This window comes from Rosa rugosa, chromosome 7, assembly GCF_958449725.1.
Source record: "Rosa rugosa chromosome 7, drRosRugo1.1, whole genome shotgun sequence".
Lineage (NCBI taxonomy): Eukaryota > Viridiplantae > Streptophyta > Magnoliopsida > Rosales > Rosaceae > Rosa > Rosa rugosa.
In genome coordinates this window covers 19,393,972-19,417,690 of record NC_084826.1, presented here as the reverse complement: position 1 = coordinate 19,417,690, position 23,719 = coordinate 19,393,972, and the positions used below count along the sequence as shown (strand labels likewise).

Below are 23,719 nucleotides of genomic sequence, written 5' to 3'. Positions count from 1 at the left end.
ACTCGTGGCCTTTGGTCATTATTGTAGTAGTGCTTCTTGATAACCAAGGTTACCAATTCCACTCATTCTTCTTCCTCAACATCTTCTTCTGCAAAACTCAATCCCTCTGCCGTTGATCTTTGGCCTGGCGGTTGAATTCAAAGACTCCTCACTCTGTCTCAACCCATCGCAATTCTACACGCTGTTTCGGAGAGTTTTAAGTGTGCGGTGGTCGTGCCACCGTATCAGTGAGGTAGCCTAACAGAAGACCTTCTCACTGTTTTGAGTTTCAAATAGTTAGATCAAAGGGGATCCCGCTAATTCCTTCGTTTTTGTTTTGAGTTTAAGTACTGCTTTCACATGCATCAATACGAATCGATCTTCTTAGTCTTTGGCCAAGTCTCATCTTTTTAATTGCTGTTTTCTTATTACAAACGTAGAAAGCAACCGAGAAATAGTTTTGAATGCTTTTAAATAACTTGGTTTTTAGCGCTTTTTTATTGTGTTCTTTTGCTTCATATAAAATCCCTCACTTGAAATGCCTTGTGTGTCTACTAGTAAAGTAGAATTTCAGGTGAAATGTCGTGTACTCACGAGTACGAAATGTTTCAATCTTTATTTTTGGTTCAGTTGTCATTATGTATCGATTTAGATTTACCTGACATATTAAAAATTAGAAAATGAAAAAGAAGAAGAAAATAGAGAAGAAATGACATAATTATTCATGAGTGTGCATCTACAAGTCCTTTTTTATTGCTAAGCAAAAAGAAAAAAAAAAAATTTATATATACGTTGTTTTCTTATCGATCTATAAAATCAGAAGTTTGTATACTAAATATGCCCAGAGCAGTGATAGAATTTTACAAACTAGCTAGCTGCAGCTTTTTCAAGATTCCCAATCCAATCTGTGAGCTATATACTTCAATAGTTCAATTTAGTTTTGATTATTGCTTTTTTTTTTCCATATATAAATCGACGGGCATAAACTCACCCTGAAAATTTGACAGAGTATGGCAGCTAGAGTTGTCCCCAGTGCAAATACTATTCTTGAAGTTCTGAACCTATACAACTATGAAGATTGGAGTACTCGGGTCAAAACCTACTTAATTGCTGAGGGTCTTTGGGACATCGTTGTCGAAGCGAAAGTTGAAACCCCCAGGGAAAATCTTGTCGAAGACACGGCTGAAACTCCCACAACTGAAACTGAAAAATGGACAATGAAGAACGCCAAGGCTCTTCATGCAATCCAAAACTCTTGTAGGGCTGATGTTTTCGGTTTTATCCGTGACATTGAGACGGCCAAGAATGCGTGGGAGACTTTAGCAAAACGGTTGAAGCCGAAAAACACAGGTTCGTACATTTAATTAAGGGTGCATGAAATAAAAGAGTGCATTCACATCCATTCCATTAATTGATCTGTGAGTATATACTTGGTCTCATTTTATTATTGCTTTTTTATATATTTGAAATATACACTGAAACTCGCCTGTGCGTATTATATAGATATCGAGGGCATGGCAGCCACACTATTCCCTAGAGTAATGATTAATTTTAAAGCTCTTAACCAAGACAACTTTGAACACTGGAGCTTTTGGGTGAAAACATACTTGCTAAATGAAGATTTGTGGGACGTTGTCAAAGGCACAAGTGAACCTCCAAAACAAAAAAACGGGGAAGGGGAAGAGGAAAGCATGGCTTGGCGGAAAAATAATGCCAGGGCCTTGCATGTTATCACCATATTTTGCGGGGAGGATGCTAAGTCCTCTATTAGTGGCATTGAGAGGGCGAAAGATGCCTGGAATACTTTGGCAGAAAAGTTCGAGCCTCCTGAAATTTTAGTAACTCCAGGTACAGAAATCCATCTCTCCATAACATGTTAACATATCGCACACATATGCTTAGACTTTGAAATTTTTTTTTTGTCAAACCACTTTTAGAACTTAGTTACTCATACGGAAATATATTTTATTTCTAATGTGGATCCTATTTGTCTTAACGAGACTTATCTGAGTTACCACATGAGTTATCAAAGTTGTAACATGAGCCCTTGGCTGGAATTAAAATACTACAGGCTGCTTTATGAGATTAGTTTTTTTTGAAATAGAAGGTTCATATCATAGATGACCAGCTAAAAAGCCAGAGTCTACATACCCTTACAAGACAGAAAAATGGCGGGGTAACAACCAAACTCCTATCTAAGTACTGCAAACTCATTACAGGTCAAATGGAGCCCACTTTTAAAGCGGACTCATAAACAAAGAACACTCCGTGTCTTCTGAGGCAAAATCATCTTCTAGTCAACCATCCCGCCAATCACGCAATTGTGGTACGAAATAGAAAACTACTTCCCAGCAAACAAATAGGAGCCAATTCCTCATCTATAAGTCACTTTCTCCAGTCCAACTCGAGATAATTACCAATTCCGTAGAACCATGATCTGAATTACGACTGACACTTTCGAGATCGTAAAGGCCCTGCATCACCCAAGGAGGTCAACTCTCAGGCCAGGCCAGCCCAAAGCACTAAGTAATGAATAAGGGTGGCAAGACACCCTCCAACCTGGTCCAATTCTGAGTTGAATCAGACCTACTAAAGTGGGCCCAAAGAAGACTGAGCCCCAATAGCCCAGGCCAAGCCCAAGAGCCCCCGACCCAGGCAACGAGGTAGGCCCGAAATATGTACCCTCGTCGCCAACTTGTCACCGCCGCCACCACCATCTCCGGCGGCCTACCTCGATCAGTGTCAAGCCCGATCATGGTGAACCCAAAACCACACGCCAAAGACTGCAACTTAAGAGCCACCGCTCCCCTGGACAGAACCACCAAGCCGCTCGATCTGCCGGAAAGTAGAGGGCTCGCAGACTCCGCCTTCCACCCAGATCCCAGTCACGCCGATATCAACCTCCCACGCCGCCTCGCTGGAGTGGATCCGTGCAGTGTCGAAACCCAGACCCCGATCTGCTGCGCTTCTCTGGAAACAGGAAGACCTCTCGTCACAGACCACCACAAAACTCCACCGGGATCTGAACACCCCAAAACCCTGACTAACCACGAGCGCAACGCACCGGGCCTAGGCTAGAACAGCACCGAGATGTGGACGGATCTCCGCTCTATGCTCGACAAAACCCTAGGGGAGGGCGCCGCTTTAATATTGTATTGTTTTTTATGAGATTAGTTATGAGATCAGAATTGATGAGTAATACAAAAATTCTATAATTTTTATCTTTTTTGTTACAATTCCGTAATTATTTTAAGGGGTATAGTTTGTTTAGTCCCTGTATTTTGCCTTCAACATAATTTCAGTCCCTGACATTTCAATTTCATCCAAAAACTACATGATCTCTAAATTTCCATCCAATAAGTTCATTTTGTTAACTCTCTAAATGCTCCGTTAAGTCGCTGTCGTGGCAATCTCTCTCACGTCAACTCAAATCGATAAATGTGAAATATCCAATAGAAATTTCTCTTTTTTTCTTTTTAGTTTCTCTTATTCTTTTTCCTTTCTTCACACCTAATAGTTGGCTACAACCTTTCAAAAAAAAAAAAAAAAAAAAAAAATAGTTGGCTACAATCTAATACACATGAAAATGTCATAAGTGATAAAAAAAAAAAATTAAAAAAAAAATGTAGAGCCGGAGAAACTGAAGATTACCCACAAACTCAACAACGTCGAGGGGAGGCTTGTTGGCCTTGAGAGCTTCGACACCGATTTGGAGGCAATGGCAGAGGGCAGCCTCGCGAGGCTGGCGGTGTTCCAAAGGAAGAGAGAGCGAGTGTCACCGGCGCCGCCATGGAGAGCAATCGCCCACCCCATCTCTCTGGAATAGTATCTGCTCAATCTCACTTCATCTCTCCTCCTGGTCGTCTCTCTCTGTCCATCTCTCTCGTTTTTAATCCAATTTCAATTTCAAAAAGCTGAAGCCTCTTTTTATTTCTCTTCCCTCTTAGTCTTTCCATATCTAATCATTCTTGCTTTTTGAAAGTAATATGTCTATGTTTAATTTTGCTTCTTTCGGTTGATTGGTTCAGTTTGAAGATTAATCAAGGTTTAATTGGGTTCAATTGGGTTATGTTGTCTCTCCAGTGTCATTTGATTGCATTGGATTCGTTGAATTTTGCTGGGTTGATTAATTTGTATTCAAATTGTCATTGTACTATTGTTTGTTTAGATTAGTTAGCTATTGCCATTTGTATTGGGTTATGGTGAGCTACCACCGAGCTCGATGGTAGTTAGGATTTTGGGTGTGAAAAAAAATAAAATAAAATAAAATAAAATAAAATAAAGGAAATTAAAAAGAAAAAAAGAGAAAGAACAAGGTTATCTTGGACATTTTACAATTATCGAGCTGAGTCATTTAAACAAATAATTAATGGAATGGATCTATTGGATGAAAATTGAGAGGTCAGGGAGTTTTCGGATAAAATTAAAATATCAGGGACTGAAATGATGTTGAAGGCAAAATACAGGGACTAAACAAAATTTAGCTTTTACTTTAATATCTTAGATACACGTTATATCAATGTGAGGTAATTTCGTTTTTCTTAATAAGATTATTTTGTAGATTTTATCTTTTCCAAAAATTAAAAAATTTGAATGGGTGGTTCTAGTTGGACCTCTAAATTTGCTATTTGGACCTCCCATATTTTGTACACCTCTAATTTACTTTTTAGAATACTTGAAAAGCTAAGTAGACCTCCTAATGTTTACCAAAACACCTTTGAACATGAGATACAATAATCGATTACTCTACTTAATTTTTATCTGTATTTTCAACCACAAGAAGAAGAATGAATCAATATCATCTTATGAGTAGGTCTCTCCTCCACCAAAATTAATCAGATGATTGGTTCTCGATCTTAATATGTTATTGGAATCCCTTTGAATTTGCTAAAAGAAGGATTTCAAGGGTTTTGGGTTGGAATATCGAGTAATAACTATATCACAATATTTAATAAATTTAGTTTAAGAAAATTTCAAATTAGATTGTTTTGGATTTACTTTTGTATTAAATGATAATTATTATTTTTACTTAATTATTTTAGGTAAATTATAAAACTACATATAAGGAAATTCTGGAAAACGTGTTTAAGGAAAACGAAATTGGGAGAGAATTTGCTGTGCTTTCATTGATAATAGGGGCCTATTTATATAGAGGATTACAAGCATAGAGGTAGAGTTGTATATGGAAACATAATCGTACAATGATTGGATATCTACTAAGATTCTCTGAGATTATCTCTTATACAAATCATATTACAACTAGAGCAAGTAACCTAGAGTTTGGGCCAGACACATATTCTGGATTTACTTGAACACTCCCCCTTGTGTCGCCCAAACGTAGTGCTCCTCTCGTTGTCTTGTCAAAAACATTACCGAGTAACAAAAATCCAGTGGGACAAAAATAACCTCGGTCGAAGGAGAAAAAGAGTACAACACTATTCACGTTTCAAGACCATACATGTAGACATCAGGGGCTCCCCCTGATGACTACGGTCATGGGAGTTCGGATAACTTCCGTAGACGATGCGGACAACATGTTTCTCGAAAGTGGAATTTAGGTAATGACTTAGTGAGCAAGTCTGTCATACTGTCTTCAGATCGAACCTAGTTCACTTTGATCTTGAGGAGAGTCTGTTGTTGTTGATTATACTTGAAGTTGTCGTTTTTAATGTAGTCTTGCTTCATTTGTTTAAAACAAGCAGCATAATCCTTATAAATGCTCGTAGACTCATCTGTGGTAGACTTCAAACCACAATTTCTTCGAACATGCGTAATTATGGATCCAATACATTCACGAACCGCTTCGTAAAGAGCAATAATCTCTGCATGGTTCGAAGATATAGCGACAATGGTCTGTTCTGTAGACCTCTAAGATATCGCGGTCTTACTCATGGTGGACACTTAATCAGTTTGGAAATGATCTATGTGTGGGTTAGAGAGGTACCCAGCATAAGCAAAACCTTCCAAAATACTAATATTGTTTTGGGATAGGGATAGGTAACGCATGCCAGTGTTGGCGGCTTTCCAGGTGTGTGATGGGTTCGAATCCATCATCTCTCTGTAGGAATAGAACTAGTCCATATCAATCATATACCTCAAGTATCGAAAGATATCTTTTACACCAATTCAATGGCGTCGCGTTGGTGCATAGCTATACTTAGCTAACAAGTTCACTGCAAATTAATGATATGTTCAGTCTTGTGCATTAAGCTAAGTACAATAATGCACCTATTCTACTCAAGTAGGGCACTTTTGCCTCTAGCACATCTTCGTCATCATCCTTCAGACGAAGAGGATCCTTTTTAGGATCAAGACTACGGACGATCATGAGTGTAGGCTTGACCTTGTCAAAATGCCTAAGCATTCATCAACACGATGCTCAAGTTCCAAATCGAGACAAAACCGTGTTCTCCCAAAATCCTTCATCTCCAAGTTGGATTTCAAGTGTTCAGCGGTTTCCCTTAACTCTTTAAGGGCTTCCAATGAAGATCATGTCATTAACATGAACCGCGATAGAATCCGGAACTTGTTATAGGAATGAGTGGGCATTTACATATCCCTTCGCAATCAAGTAGTCACTTTAGTGAGCCTTTCAACCTCATTGCAAACGCGCTTCGTGGTCTAGAGCCACTTGATTTGGGTAAATAAAATTCACCATGAACCTTCATGTATATTCTGTATCTAGATCCCCATAGATACGTAGTGACCACATTCGTAAGCTGCATGTTCAGTTATTCGGAAACTACCAAACTGACAAGATAGTGGAGTGCAAAGACATCCATTACGAGAGAATATGTCTCATCGTAGTCGATTCCAAGGCGTTTTGTGAGAAGCCTTGCGCCATAAGGCGAGATTACAATATTGGAAAATCACCAGAAAGTTGTCGGAAAATTGGGATGGCTGGCGGTGGTTGTTGCTGGCCGGAGGCGGTCCGAATTGGCCGGTGGTGATCGGAATTACCTTGAAAACGTTTCTGTCCGGTTTTCTGCCTGCTGACCAGTCAGTCGGGCGGCCGGTTCGGCAAGTTTTAGATCGGTTCTTGGAACGATCTAACCTGTTCTGGAATCGTGAGATCAAGACGCTGCTGCTGACAAAATTTGGTGGCAATCGGAGGTCCGGAAGGTGGTGAACCGGCTGTGTTTTTACTGCGGGCAGTTTTAACTTCCGGTGGTCGGTTCGGTAGGTTTCCGGCCGGTTCTGGTGGTTCTGCCGTAGGTTCTAGATTCCTGGGGTCGAGGGCTTCAAGGTGTGCAGCGGAGGCAAAGAAGGTTTCAAGGTTGTATATTCGGATTTAGGGTTTTAGTTTCTTGAATCAGGGTTTGGCTATTTGTTTCAGGGTTAGGGCTTCGTGCTGATAACGTGTTTAAGGAAAACGAAATTAGGAGAGAATTTACTGTGCTTTCATTGATAATAGGGGCCTCTTTATATAGAGGATTACAAACACAGAGGTAGAGTTGTACATGGAAACATAATCGTACAATGATTGATTATATACTAAGATTCTCCGATATTATCTCTAATACAAACCCTATTACAACTAGAGCAAGTAACCTAGAGTTTGGACCAGACACATATTCTATATTTACTTGAACAATATTGAAATTTTAAATTTTCGTCACCTAGTTAAATTTATTAATGTCATTGATGTTGCAATATTATGATGTGACAAGATATATCACGTAGAATTTTATTTTATTCAGGGGAGTGAAATCCACACTCCTCATTTTACAATCCACACTCTATGTTTCATTTTTTAATAACTTAAGTTTTGTCTTTTTATGAGAATTTTAATTAAAGAAGGAAAGATAGAATGTGGATTAAAAATTAAGAAATTATTTCACTTCCCTTTATTTACTTACATGACATGACATCTAGAATTGATGCCTTCAATCTTAAGCATCACTTGAGACCCTTATCATTGCCCTTAAAAAGAACATAGAAAATTACATAGTAGCACATGACCAAATATGTAAACACAGAAAACCCACTTTCAAAAATTTTTATGTAAATAAGGACATGAGTTCAGGCCCAAAAGCCAAATGATGCAAGTCTGACTCTCAATTTTAATGGAAAATGACCAAAACACTCGAGTTTCATCACAATTTATAGGCATTGCCACTGACCAAAATACCCAAAACCAGAAAACCCATTAACCCAAACCGAGCGACGGAGCCAACGCCAAAACAGAAACCCCAAAACTCCAAATCTTTGGAGTAGTAGCAAGTAGGATTTAAATGCGTGCTCAGCTCGAATCTAGCTTAAATGGAGGTCGATAAGGTAAGCCCTTACTCCAATTTTGCTACCTTCGTTTATGTTTCTTCGAATTAGGATGTGAAAAGATGAGGTGGTAGTTTCGTGATGTGAAGGTTTGAGTTGCAAACTTTGAGTTGGGTTTTGGTTTTCAGCTGCATTTGGTAGTTTCAGAGTGGAAATTTGCTTGATCTTGCACTTTAATTATTACTACTTAAGCTATGCGTTTCGTTAGATACTGTTTTAGTTGAATGTGTTGAGATCGCTTTGCATTTGCACATGCTCTGGGAGCAGGGATCAGTGTTTAATATCTGTTTAGTGATGAAGTATCTTAACTGATGAAGTATCTTAACTGATGAAGTAGATATCTTATGTATTGAAAATAGAGTTAATTTGATTTAAGTTCAAAACTCACACCCCATATTGGATGTAGTCCGGATGAATTTTTTTATTAATCGCGGTCCTATGACTCACCTGCCACGTTGGATTTGTTTCCTTTTCTATCTTGCTGATTCAACACCTAAATTTTCCATTCCTAACATACCCTTATTTAATATATTCTACACAATAAATAGTAAAAATTAATATATTAATTGTAATCCTAAATTTTTGCAATCTTGTTAATGTAAAATTAGCAAATTTAATATGTTGACTTTAATTAACATTATTAGATCCTTGATTGAATTCAAAAGAGAAATCTTTATATATTAAGACATTATTTTTCCTTGGTATTGCCTATTACATATTGTCTCATTCTCCTTCTTCTTCTTCTTTTCTACCGAATCATCTCTTTTTTCCTCTCCTTCTGTGCATTTTTTCTTTCCAACACATACTTCTAATTTTTTTGTTTATTTCTTTTTCTCTCATATCTGTATTTTTTGTGTGGTTTCTCCCTTCTTAATTTGTTTTTAGGTCTTACTAATGTGATTTCTTCAATTTGCAGCTACCTTTATTATAAAGTTGGTAAGAAGTTTTTGCTTACGTTTGATATAGAATTGATTATGGTGTTATAGGTAACATTTGCCATAGAATTTGATCAGACATTTTTATTTCACATTTATATGCCTTATTTATAGGTAAGATTTCACAAGTTAAATTTTTTTTTCAAGTTTCTCTATATCTCTATATCTACGGTTCTCTCATTATCTCTCACTTTCTCTTTCATACCTTTATCTTTTAATTAGATATAGGTTTTTATGTACATATTTGTACCTTTTGATTAGATTGATAATATATTCTATGTTTCTTTTTCCTGCTTCGTATGTCTAGGTAGGTCAAATTTCTACTATACAACTTTAAATACCTATTATATAGATACAATTGAAGTAATAATGTTTGAATTTTTGTTCTAAAGTTTTTCATCCTATAATATAGGTATATAAGTTTTCAATACCTACATCTTAGGTATATTGATTTCATAGGAATGCATTTAATCTTATATATCTGAAAATCATTCATTGATGAATTCTAGATTTTGGAATTTGAATTTGAAATTTAAAATTGAGCTAAAATTGTGATTTAATTAGTGAATTTGGAATTATGTACCTTATTTGGTTATAAGGGTAAAATAGACTATTAAAAAAGTAAATGGACCGCAATTAACAAGAAAAGATGCGCGGACTACATCCAACTTTTATATAACAAAAAGGACTTGGATCCAAAAACCTCTTGAAAATATTGCGGTTTTGAAAATACTAGATGGAACAGGTGTTGATAAAATATTTTATCTCAATGAATTTAACCAAAGAAAGTACGATACACGACACGAAGATTTGCTAACGCAGTGTAAACCTCTCCACTGAGGAAACTTCACTGCGTGGCTTTTAACGTAGCCAACACGAAGAAAACAATCCAATATTAAACACAAGAGTTTACAGAACACAAGTAGTGTTGTTCATAACAAACACTTTCTCTTAGCAACAAATGCTAACTTGTTTTACAGCCGTTCTAACTCTTAATTCAACATTCTAGGCAATCAATCTTCAACCTTCCTTTCACTCAAATGAATCACTGATCTTGAGAGTGAGTATGAATGATTATGCAGTATCACACATGAAACAAGTAAAGAGGGTTTTTAGAAAACGATTTTAACAAAACAAGTAGTTCAATAGAAAACAATTTATGCCGTCAAAAACCCCAACAAAAACTTTAGTTTTGAAACCTTTTTATAAGGGAGAAAAACTCCCCCTCAATCAAATCTTTTCTTAATAATTAATTAAGATAAATATGGAAAGGTTTAAAACAGTTTTTGAATATGCAATCGACATTTTCCTAAACAAGATCTCAAATTGATATGCATGTTAAAAACCATTTTAATGCATAAGAGATTATTGACTCAATACAATCGATATGCATATCAATTTAGAATTATACCAACTGATATGGAATGAATACACATTAAACTCAAGATCAGTGACTCGATTTGGCTTGATCTTTTCTTCAAGATCCGATCTTGTGATCTTTCTCTTTGTTTTCTTGAAGCTCCGGTTTCCTTGTCGTAATGGGAAATCATTTGTTGAATGGCAATGGGCCAATATACTTACAATCTCCCCCTTTGGGCATTCCCATTCAACACATGATTTTTCCATCTTTTTGTCCTGCATGTTAGTTTTCACAGATAAACACTAATTACTAAACACAGGGTGCTACTTGGATTAAGGAATCAGTTACCATCCTTTTCCAGATCCAAGTTGCCAAAATAAAACAACATTATCTAATAATAGCAAGCATCCAACAACAAATAGTCTGTGCTTATGCACTTACAACCCAACAAGAAAAAATAAACATTGTTTGATAGAAATTAAACTGCAGAAAACATAAATAGCAGAAAAATTAAAAGAGTTGTTACTTCTCCCCCTTTGAATGGGAAGGCACGTCAAATTCCTCACAAAGCCTGGTGACGTTGTCTAGAAACTCCTCTTCATCCATGGAATCCGAGCTCTCCTCCAGTGCAACAGGCTCCTGCATGGCATTGGGTGGACGTGGAGCGTCAAACCCGGGAGGGTGGCGCTGCATGTTCCGGATCTCCTGTGTAAGGGTGGTCAGAGCATGACGAGTACGAACCAGAAGAGAATGCATGTCGTCCATGTCCGTCGTGAGACAAGCAATTTGCCAGTCAGCCACCAAGATCTGGTCACGGAGACTCTCCAGAGAGACAGGAGGAGGAGCAGCAGAAGATGCATTAGAAGAAGATGGGCGAGGAGGACTCCGACTGCGTACACGGTGCATGCCGGGATGGAGAATCCCTGCTCTGGCAGCGGCCTGACGGCCTTCTTCTGGAGGGGGCAGGCGGCGATGTCCTCCAAGTCGAGTGGTTTGTTTTGTGCGAACCATGGTGAGAGAAACCAGTTAGTGAATGAACCTGCACACAGAGACAACCAAGAGTAAAATCCGAGGGAGACAAGAGAGGCTATATATATTGAACAGTTAGGTTTAAGGAAAACCAAAGAACACACCGATTGGGATAGCGTCTCAATAGAATAGAGAAGTTATGACAATTTATTTTCCCTAGATATACGCATGCAGAGAACTTCTCCTTCTCAACTTAGGCATAATCATTATGGAAATTAAGTGCAGTCATAATGCCATCAAGGAAAGAAACGAAGAGTCAAAAATATGCGTATAATCTGCAAATATATCAGAGGATCGTTTCCTTTGCTAAGTAGCAAGGCAATGAATGCGTAGGTCATATCGAGGAGAGAAAAATTAGCATAGTTTAATCACAGAGAACACATAACATGTAGTGAAAAGCACATAGTTCAGAGTACGAAGCATGATGTATTCTATCAACAAAAAGAATTTGTACTCATATTTAGACCTTAGGGAGCAACCTGTGATAAAAGTGAGTATAACCATGATGTGGGGCTTAGAAATAAGTTTAGTGACAGAGAGAAGGAGTGAAGTAAGAGAACTAAACATGTGATTTAAGCTCATAAAATCTCCTTAGAAGGAGTAGGAACCATTGTTCCCAAGCACGTATTTTAGTGGAGTCATAGACCTCCTTTATTTAGTGACAATTAGAACTCATGTAACAAAACTCTTCTCAGCAACTCCCAGAACAGATGTTCTTAGGGTACTAAACATAACAAGGATGCTCCATGGAGAGAGTCTCGAGTAGTTGTCTGCATGATTTTATTTTACGTGCAAAGATCACTCACCAGCTCGTTTCTTGCAAACCTTAGAAAGTTCACCACAACTAAGGCCTGATTACTTTGAGAGATGGGAAACAATTATCCATTCTCGTTTCTTACAAATCCTAGAAAGTTCACCACAACTAGGACCTGATTACTTTGAGAAGAGGGAATGAGCCATTTGAGCAAGTTAAGCAGTTCGTCTACTTCACTGAATCTCATTTGACAGAAAACAAAAAAAATTGCCACCACATAGGCTATATGTGAAAGTGCATAGTAGGGTTACATGATTCAGTGACTAAACATGAGTACACAATTTTATTTGTCCAGAATAAGGCATGGCAACAAAAGATATGTAGCTGAAAATATGTACATTTCACTAGTGACTGTGGTCAAGGGATACTGAGATCACACTTTTCTCAATCAATAGTGGACAGACATTCTGGTGCCTTAATGCTTAGAACATATCCCTAGGGCATTTCTCAACATCTCAAATCTAGCAGTGTCAAGAGGCTTAGTGAACAAATTAGCAAGTTGATTTTCAGTGGGCACAAAGCTTAACTCAAGGATGTTTTGTTCAACCAAATCCCTAAAAAAATGATATCGAAGATCAATGTGCTTTGTTCGAGATTGTTGAACCGGATTCTTAGTGATGTTAATGGCACTAGTGTTGTCACAGAAGATAGACAACTTACCTTGAGTGATGCCATAATCATGAAGCATTTGCTTCATCCATAACATTTGTGTGCAACAACTCCCAGCTGCAACATACTCAGCCTCTGCTGTAGATAGAGAGATGCAATTTTGTTTCTTGCTGTGCCAAGCCACAAGATTGTTTCCAATAAAGAAACATCCCCCAGAGGTGCTTTTTCGATCCTTTAGATTTCCTCCCCAGTCAGCATCAGAATACCCTGCAATTTCCACATTAGTGTCAAAGGTATAGAAAATTCCACAGTTAACTGTACCAGATATATAGCGAATGATTCTCTTGACAGCTTCCAAGTGTGATTCCTTAGGGTTAGCTTGAAAGCGAGCGCACACTCCCACACTGTAAGATATGTCCGGTCTGCTGGCAGTGAGATAGAGCAGGCTTCCTATCATACTACGATACAGTGTGGGATCAACGGATTTCCCATCCTGGTCTTCGCTTAGCTTTGTAGTGGTACTCATGGGATTGCTCACAGTCTTCTTAGATTCAAGGCCAAATTTCTTGATCAAATTTTCAGCGTACTTCGTTTGAGAGAGAAACAAGCCTGTGTCCATTTGCTTTACTTGCAGCCCAAGAAAAAAAGTTAGTTCACCACATATGCTCATTTCAAATTCACTTTCCATGACAGATTGGAATTCTTTTACAAGATATCTGGAAGTGGAACCAAAAACAATGTCATCAACATACACTTGGGCAATGATAATGTCATTTTTGGTTTGTTTTACGAACAGTGTTTTATCAATAGACCCTCTAGCATACCCTTTTTCTACAAGATGAGTGGAGAGCCTCTCATACCAGGCTAGGGGAGCTTGCTTTAGCCCATACAGAGCTTTCTTAAGCCGGTATACATGATCTAAGTGATGTGGATCTTGGAAGCCAGGTGGTTGTTCCACATAAACTTCTTCCTGAAGGTTCCCATTTAGAAAGGCAGTTTTGACATCCATTTGAAACAATTTGAACCTAAGATGACATGCTACAGATAATAGTAATCTCACAAATTCTAATCGTGCAACAGGAGCAAAAGTTTCATCAAAATCAAGTCCCTCGACTTGTGAGTATCCCTGAGCCACTAACCTAGCTTTATTTCTAATCACATTCCCTTTTTCATCACTTTTGTTTCGGAAAATCCATTTGGTTCCTATAATGTTGCAGTTACTAGATCGAGGTACCAAATACCACACATCATTCCTAGTGAATTGATTCAGTTCTTCTTGCATAGCACTAATCCAGTGATCATCTAACAAAGCTTCCTTAACATTTTTTGGTTCAATTAAGGACACGAAACCGAAATGGGATATCACATTCATACTTATCAGATTTTCAGTGATAAAGCATAACAGAGCATTTCCTTTACTTCCCTCGTCCTGACTTACCTGAGATGCAGCTTGCCTTCTAGTTATTGGTCCATCTGATATGTCACCAATGATGTCCTGACTGGAGTGATCTTTTTGTACCTGCTTGTGGCCTCTTCTCAAGGTGGGAGCAGGTTCAAAGATACCATCAGTTGTTTCCTCTTCCTCAGTTTGAATATCCTTGCTTATCGTTGTAGTGATTGAGGAGGATGATGAATCTCCACATGCTTCTTCCTGTTTAATACATTCATCATTAATAGAAACATTAATAGACTCCATAACAACACGAGTTCGTTTGTTATAGACTCTGTAAGCTCTACTATTCAAGGAATATCCCAGAAATACACCATCATCACTTCTAGCATCAAACTTCCCGAGATGCTCTCTATCTCGTAGAATGTAGCAGGGACTTCCGAAAACATGAAAGTGTCCTACATTTGGCTTCTTTCCTTTCCATATCTCATATGCTGTCTGATCAGTACCTGCTCTCAAGAATACTCTATTAATTGTATAACATGCAGTGCTTATAGCTTCAGCCCAAAAATTTGTACTTAATCCTGCCGCATGTAGCATAACACGAGCCATGTCCAGCAGAACTCTATTTTTCCTTTCCACAATGCCGTTTTGTTGTGGCGTAATTGGAGCTGAGAACTCATGAGAAACACCAAGCTCACAAAAATAGTTAGCAAATGAAGTGTTTTTAAATTCTGTGCCATTATCTGATCTTACCCTGACTATGCTAGTATCAAAAGATTTCTTTTCAATCATCAGTTCTTGACTCAGATTCTTAAATGATTCAAAGGTTTCAGCCTTGTCTTTTAAGAAATTTACCCAAGTATATCGTGAAAAATCATCCACAACAACTAGTATATAGCTCTTACCTCCAATGCTCTCAGATTGATTTCATAGGAATGCATTTTAGGTATAATATAGGTATATAAGTTTTCAATACCTACATCTTAGGTATATTGATTTCATAGGTATGCATTTAATCTTATATATCTGAAAATCATTCATTGATGAATTCTAGATTTTGGAATTTGAATTTGAAATTTAAAATTGAGCTAAAATTGTGATTTAATTAGTGAATTTGGAATTATGTACCTTATTTGGTTATAAGGGTAAAATAGACTATTAAAAAAGTAAATGGACCGCAATTAACAAGAAAAGATGCGCGGACTACATCCAACTTTTATATAACAAAAAGGACTTGGATCCAAAAACCTCTTGAAAATATTGCGGTTTTGAAAATACTAGATGGAACAGGTGTTGATAAAATATTTTATCTCAATGAATTTAACCAAAGAAAGTACGATACACGACACGAAGATTTGCTAACGCAGTGTAAACCTCTCCACTGAGGAAACTTCACTGCGTGGCTTTTAACGTAGCCAACACGAAGAAAACAATCCAATATTAAACACAAGAGTTTACAGAACACAAGTAGTGTTGTTCATAACAAACACTTTCTCTTAGCAACAAATGCTAACTTGTTTTACAGCCGTTCTAACTCTTAATTCAACATTCTAGGCAATCAATCTTCAACCTTCCTTTCACTCAAATGAATCACTGATCTTGAGAGTGAGTATGAATGATTATGCAGTATCACACATGAAACAAGTAAAGAGGGTTTTTAGAAAACGATTTTAACAAAACAAGTAGTTCAATAGAAAACAATTTATGCCGTCAAAAACCCCAACAAAAACTTTAGTTTTGAAACCTTTTTATAAGGGAGAAAAACTCCCCCTCAATCAAATCTTTTCTTAATAATTAATTAAGATAAATATGGAAAGGTTTAAAACAGTTTTTGAATATGCAATCGACATTTTCCTAAACAAGATCTCAAATTGATATGCATGTTAAAAACCATTTTAATGCATAAGAGATTATTGACTCAATACAATCGATATGCATATCAATTTAGAATTATACCAACTGATATGGAATGAATACACATTAAACTCAAGATCAGTGACTCGATTTGGCTTGATCTTTTCTTCAAGATCCGATCTTGTGATCTTTCACTTTGTTTTCTTGAAGCTCCGGTTTCCTTGTCGTAATGGGAAATCATTTGTTGAATGACAATGGGCCAATATACTTACAGGTTTGTATGTCACTGCTCTCTTATGTCAGTTATTTTATAGATGATCCTGGAAGAATCAAATGCTAAACTGGATACAGGTGTGTGTATATAGGTTATTTTGGTAGATGGTCCTTGTGTAGGATAGGGGTTGCTGGCAACTTTATTTTTTGGCCTCGCTTAGGGCCATAACTTATATGAACTTATATTTGCCTTTGCCCGTGCCCTGCTTGAGAGAATTGTTTCAAGCATTTACACATTTTCTTAGTTCCTATTGTTTTCTTTACCATAAACAGGTTTCTATTGATCGTTGCTGCATTTTGTTTTTAAAGATGATACAATTACTTTAGAAATTGTTGTGAAAAGCTGGTTTTAAACTCTGCTGCATTTTATTTTGCCTTTTGTATTTCCTCCTTTTGGCTGGGTGCTTTTCTTTTTCTTTATTTTTGAAAGAAAAATTAGTTAGCATATGGTCATTTGGGTTGCATCTGATTCTTTTGATTACTGATTCCATTAGTATAACATGTCCACAAATTAGGGGCGAAGTCATAGGTACGGTGTGCTACAATGTTCCTTGCATTGCATTGCGCATGCCCTATTGAAGAACCACTCAGATTTGGGTCCCGTCTATTAAAGTACAAAGTCAATCGCAGCATGCTTTTGTAACCACTCTGTTTGTGTAGTTTATAACAGACCCTGCAATCATATTCAGCTAGAGCTGCTCTTAAGGTCTTAAGCCTCTGATTGCAGTTCGATTCTTTTTATTAATGATGTTCTGGAATACCGAATTGCTATACATTTTCATGCGTTTTCGCTGTCAGAAGCAAAATGTGTTGCTCTGTTATTCGCAGAACAATATGTGAGAATTAAGTTCTAGTACCACATAACTACTTGAAAATGACCCTCAAGTTTCTTGTAAATCATCGTCAACTTTTTTGCAGTCTTACTTAAACATCTCACTTTTGCTCTATTGCAAATGGTAGAAAGTTTCAGTCTTTCTAACCATGATAAAAGCTTTATTGATCTGCTACTATTCAAATTCAATTGATATGCCACTATATTGTTTATAGTTTATATCAATGATATGTTCTGCTACTATTCAATGATATGATCTGCTATTTGGTTCAATGATATGATCGGCTACTGTCAATGATATGATCTTCTACTGTTCAAATTGAATTGATTATTAAGTTTTCTGCTACTGCTACTGCTCCTGCTTCTGCTACTACTACTACTACTACTACTGCTGCTCCTGATACTGCTACTGTTACAGCTCCTGCTACTGAATCAAGGATACGTTTAGCAATAAAGAAGAAAAAGAAGTTTGACGAAGATGTCTGAGATTCTCTCTCTTAGCAACGTGTAAAAAGAAGAGATTTTTTTTTTTTTTTTTGGCTTTTGAGAAGTAATATGAAGGGATTATTCTAAAAAAAAAAAAAAGTACCATAAAAGGATTATTCTCATAAAAAAAAAAAAAGGTAACATAAAAGGATTAGAAGTTAAAAAAAGTAGTTAAGGGTAAAAAAGTAAATTAACTCATGATATGTGGCATGTGGAGAGTAGATTGTCTTTATTTGTAAGATTTAGTCCTTATAAAGAGATTAGAAGTTAAAAGAAGTAGTTAAGATGACGGACTAGCCTCTGGCCTTCCTGTCGTCTGTGGTCTGTTGCCGGACGGGTGATGATGGCTATGACTCGAAGCAGCTCTCGAGGGACGGTGGATACTTGAAGTTTTGACAGACGGGTTCGGCAGTTTTTCGGTGCCATATCTCTTTCAAACACAGTGGCCGGTTGTCCGATTTCTATGCGATGGGTGATGGATTGGGTTGGGGGGTGGTTGGATCCCGATCTGCTTTCCTTCCATGCAGTGTCGCCGACTTCTCTTTGGATGCTACGATCTGGTTTTTGGGTGAACTCTTGTCGAGTTTTGCTTGGTTTCCAGTTTTGGAGTTCCTGATGGTTAGAGACGCTCCATTCCTGGCATATGAGATCTGCAGCGACGGAGTTCTGGTGGTGTGACAGGATTCAGGTGGAGCTAGTTCGGCGGCGGCGGCGCTGGTTTTGCCTGTCTGGCTGCTGTAAGAAGGAATGGGCTGGGCCTGTTGAGCCGGTTTGCAGGGCCTTTAGCCTACTGTTTCCTTGGGGCTGTTTTGGGCTAGGGTTTTGTGCTTTAGGCCTATATTATTTCTCGTTTTTTCGGGATCCTATGTTAGTAGCTTTTTACTTTCAATAATTCCTTAAGTTTTTTAGGGATCTACGCACTTTGTTGCGTATCTAGTGCCTCTGGAGTAGTACCAAATGAGGAATCCCACTATGTCTACGTATCTAACTGTCTAGTGAGTGGGTCTATTGATATGTACCATTGTGGGTACTACCACTATCTTCTTGTCTAAATGCGGAAGGGTATGTAACGGCCTATTCTGGCTTGTGATGCACTATATATAAAAGTCGTTTCATTAAAAAAAAAAAAAAAAAAGTAGTTAAGGGTAAAAAAATAAATTAACTCATGACATATAGCAAGTAGAGAGCATATTGTCTTTATTTGTAAGATTTAGTCTTTATATATTTAATTTAATCTTTAAAAAATATATTTATTAAATTATTTTTTGTCAATAACTTATATGTAATTTGTTAAAAAGAATAACTATTTTATTTTCAGAAAAGAACTCTGAAGTTGACTCGAATGACAACACCGGCCCAAATGATGGTAACGCTAACTTGGAAATAGAACGGGTTGAAGGTATTATGCTGACTCTTCCCTATGATTTCTTGAAATATTAGTAATATTACTTGTCGTTTGACTCGTTTCCACCGAAAGTCACCTTGATAATCAATCATTAACACATGCACGGCACGACTTGCAGGATGTAAGAGGAAGACCTATGACCAGCTCTTCAATTACGTGCGGCACGGGAAGTGTGAGGCTGTAAAGGAGAATATTGAAAAACATCCAGAGGCAGTAAGAGTTCGAGATAGGAGCTGGGGCACGAGTATGACACTTTTTCAAACAGCAGTCTGGTATAGGCACGTGCCATGTGTTAAAGCGTTGCTACCGTTTATGGAAAATGAAGATTGGGAAATAGTAGACCAAGATGGACATACTGCTCTCTCTCTAGCTATACAAAACACGGATACGGATGATGCGCGTGAAATCGTCCAGTGCATAGTTCAGAGGAACAAGGAACTACTCCTTCGTGTTGTCGATCCTTCAGCCAATACTATTCCACTCCTGCATGCTCTAAGTTTGGACAAACCAAAAATGGCTCGTGATCTCTTTTCTGTTACTCTACTCGAAAAGCTGAAGTTTAGGGATCTCGCTGAGCTTGTTTCCACGGGTTTGCGATTGAAACATTTAGGTACCTACATGAGAGTTTCATATGTATGACAAATCTTACTATAGCATGCATTTTATTTTATTTTTTCTTCTTCTTGTAACATATATTATACTGATTCCCTCTTTCACTGTACTATAGATATTCCGTGGGCCTTACTACTGTGTTATCCAATGTTGGCCGTTACTAAAGACCACTCCGGTGAATCCCCTTTGAATGAATTGGCTGGTACGGGTGCTGGATTATTCTCGAATGCTAGCCAGCTCGGAATATGGAAACGATGCATTTATAGCTGTTAGTAGTGCTGCTTTCGAACTCTCCTCTCTTCTTAGGAAACTGATCGTCTAATTTTTACTTTTTAGCATCCAAAGAAAAGTTGGTGCTGTTTGCATATATGGATTATTTAGAGTATGGTCAATGCAAAAGTAGTATGAAATTGAGCTGTTTAACATTCTTTACAAATTCATTATAGCTGGCGTATTCTTATCACTTAGATAATTCTCCTCTCTCCTACGTATACTATTATAATTATATATATAATTATAATTTTCTGTTACTTAATTACAACAGTACTTAATTACAACAGAAAATAAAGTTAATGTATTTGATTGGACTTGGGTTATTATCATGATAGGTACACACATACCACCTAGACCTACTGATGTCGTTTCTATAGATGTTCAAAACGAAGAGAAAGATCAAAGCAATTGGAAGCATCTCGTTCGCAAAGGTATGTTTTTTTTTTTTATGACACAAAGACATACGCATGTATATATAGTATATACAAATACATGGGATTATATGGTAATTAACAGGAAAAAAAAAAAAAGCTGGTTAGTAGTTGCATATTCTTTGAAGAAATTGTGCCAACATATTTTTTGGGATATCTTCACATATGGTGTATGAACTTTAGGCATTTCTACACTTTGGTGTACCAACTTTCATAACTATCAGAATGGTGTATCAAGTTTGCTCCAATCTTTCATTTTGGTGTACGCCGTTAAATTTTCCGTTATCTTTGCCAAAAAAAAAAAAAAATTCCGTTATCTTTCCTTTTAGCTTTGTCAGTTTTTTTTTTTTTTTTTGGCAAAGATAACGGAAAATTTAACGGCGTACACCAAAATGAAAGATTGGAGCAAACTTGATACACCATTCTGATAGTTATGAAAGTTGGTACACCAAAGTGTAGAAATGCCTAAAGTTCATACACCATTTGTGATGTTTTCCCTTTTTTAATTGCAATGCAGTTGCATGTTTCTTTCGACTACTAGTTGCCAAGCTCCGTCATCTTTTTGGTCTGCCACATCAACATTATTAATAGTTTGCCATTTGTTTCTGAAAGGTTGCTAATTTGATACTCTTTTAAATCTAGGAATCGAGGGTATCCATGTCCAGACCATCGACATTCTGAAACTCATGAGTCCGGTGTTAAAGAAAGATAATCTTAACTACGTGCAGCATAAATTTGTCAAAAAAGCAATCTTCCAAGCAGTAGAACGAGGACATGCTCCATTCATCGAACAAATATTATGGGATAACTTGGATGGTCGAAGCTGGTTCTTTACTATCACTAATCAACATGACAAGACCGTATTTCAAGTTGCTGCTGAGCATCGTCAAAACAAAATATTTGACTTGATATATTTGTTTAATGATAAAGATCAAAGAAAAGAAATTGTAGGCAGAAAAGATAAGTTTGGGAATAACATGCTGCATGTGTTAGGAAAGTTGCCCCCATTAACAAAGATTGCTCATATTCGAGGTGCAGCTTTGCAAATGCAGAAAGAACTCCAATGGTTCAAGGTATTAATTAATTCTCTTCTATGTTTCCTTGTGGCACCGCAAATATTAACCGGTCAAGGCTAAGACCATTAATTCGTAATTACTTCACCACATCATGTCTCTAAGCATAGGGATTTGTTGGATGAAATGCAGGAGGTGGAGCGCATGGCAAATCCAAAGGATCTTAATTGTATAAATTCTGATGGTCGCACACCCCGTGAGGAATTTACTATGAACCACAGAAATTTGGTGGAGGCAGGAGAAAAGTCAATGAAAGAAACTGCAATTTCTTCTTCGGCACTTGTAGCTGCTCTTATCATCACTATTATGTTCGCTGCAACTGTAACAGTTCCTGGTGGAATTAAGGGGGAAACAGGTATTCCCATATACTTACACACCAAGGCATTTAGAATTTTTATAGTTGCAGATGTTATATCACTCTGCTCTTCCACAACTTCAGTAATGATATTTTTGGGGATCCTCACATCACGTTTTGCTGAAGAAGATTTTCTCACATCCTTACCCACGAAATTGATAATTGGCTTTCTTACCCTTTTTCTATCTGTCGGTGCCATGATGGTTGCCTTTTCTTCTGCCATTTTCATTATGCTCCCTGAAAAACCATCTATTGTTCTTCCATCTATTGTACTCGCTAGTGTTCCAATTGTCTCATTCCTATGCATGCAATTTCTGTTCCTTCGTGAGATCATTATTTCTACTTATGGATTCAAAGTAAGAAGGATATATAGATTAATAAGGTCGTATAACAAATTCTAATGTTGTATGATGATGCTTTATCTTTGGTTTGCTACTTTGTAATAAGAAGCTTTTGTAAAGTTGAGACAATTACGTGCTTAAATCTTGTAATAAATGTTCTAATTAACTTCGAAGTTTTATTTTTAGGTCAGCATATTGTTGTAAATTTTAATTTAGTACTCGCAAGTGCACGAATCAATTGTAGAATAGAGGTGCAAGCACGAGGTCATTCCCTCAAGGACTGATTGAAACAATTTTGTTATGACAAATGTGCTATACTTAAGTGAAACAAACTGATTTTTATGATGATTGAGTTGTAAACAGAAAATTAAAGAAAGAAAAACTAAAATTAAAGACAAGAATGAGCAATGAGATTCTTTAGAGTTTAAGAACAGATTATGAAGATGCTAAAGCATTGAATCCACCACCTAATACTTCTATCCTATTCTCTAGTTGATAACAATTGAATACCTAGATTTCATCCTAAAGATTTCCGTACATAAGCCTTATTGATCCCAGACATATGCCAAAGTTCTTCTAACCTATGAATTTCAACTTATTGATCCTGTATAGAACTCAAGTAGCCAAACTATAATTTACTCCACTTAATGATCAGGTTCAAGCAAACATATTCAACTCCATTAAGCACAAAAGAACTAGGAAATCATGCAAACAAGAATATCGACTATGATCAAGCACTTGTATTCTTAATTCAAAACTCTTTAATCACAAGATTGAATTATCTTTTGGCACCCTAGAAAACATCTACTCATTGATCAAGCATCATGTTCTCCAACCAAATAACTTATAAACAAAACCTAGGTCTTATTGATCCCGAGCAAATATTTTGAATAAAAGTTCTATTGAAACGGTGATTAAGAGTTTAACATAGAAATCCAGAAATTCAATAACAAACCAACTAAACAAATAGAATAGTCATACTAGGGGCTTCATCTCAGCGCGCCCTAGCTTAAAAGTTTAGCAATCCATGTGTAATAACCTCGATTTTCAATCGAGCAATACTTGGCGGCAGTTTTATTCAATGAAGTATTCATTTCGATTTGGTAGAAAATAAAATTACGTCAAATCTCAATTGTTCATTTCGTAGCAAGGATTAATCAGTTACACTATATTAATAATTGGGCGTACTTTTCTTTTTCTGATTTTATCAAGTAGCGGCGGCTACTTTGTTTAAAAGAAAGGAGGCGTGCTTAGTAAAGGGAAGTAGTGCGACACTTGGGTGGTTTTATATTCTACATGATGGAACGAGGGTATACCAGAACATAAGAAAAGAAAAGAAGGAAAAAAATAATAATTCTCTCTCTCCCTCTCATTCTCTCTCTCGGCCG

The 23,719-nt window shown here is 37.1% G+C and overlaps 1 protein-coding gene across 1 annotated transcript; it reads left to right on the top strand.

The window, feature by feature from the left end:
- The first annotated feature begins 39 nt into the window (after positions 1 to 39).
- LOC133722982 (uncharacterized) lies at positions 40 to 22,391 on the top strand. Its single transcript, XM_062149822.1, has 9 exons — positions 40 to 232; positions 987 to 1,329; positions 1,483 to 1,827; positions 19,160 to 19,240; positions 19,365 to 19,856; positions 19,974 to 20,126; positions 20,467 to 20,562; positions 21,205 to 21,635; positions 21,768 to 22,391. The coding sequence occupies exons 2-9, from the start codon at positions 990 to 992 to the stop codon at positions 22,389 to 22,391; spliced, it is 2,562 nt and encodes an 853-aa protein (XP_062005806.1). The 5' UTR covers positions 40 to 232; positions 987 to 989.
- The last annotated feature ends 1,328 nt before the right edge of the window (positions 22,392 to 23,719 follow it).

Bases quoted from the DNA above. Each gene is read 5' to 3' on its own strand.
- LOC133722982 (XM_062149822.1), top strand. From the start codon at position 990: ATGGCAGCTAGAGTTGTCCCCAGTGCAAATACTATTCTTGAAGTTCTG. The intron at 1,828-19,159 runs GTACAGAAATCC...TTTTATTTTCAG, and splicing joins TGAAATTTTAGTAACTCCAG to AAAAGAACTCTGAAGTTGAC. The intron at 21,636-21,767 runs GTATTAATTAAT...GATGAAATGCAG, and splicing joins AAGAACTCCAATGGTTCAAG to GAGGTGGAGCGCATGGCAAA.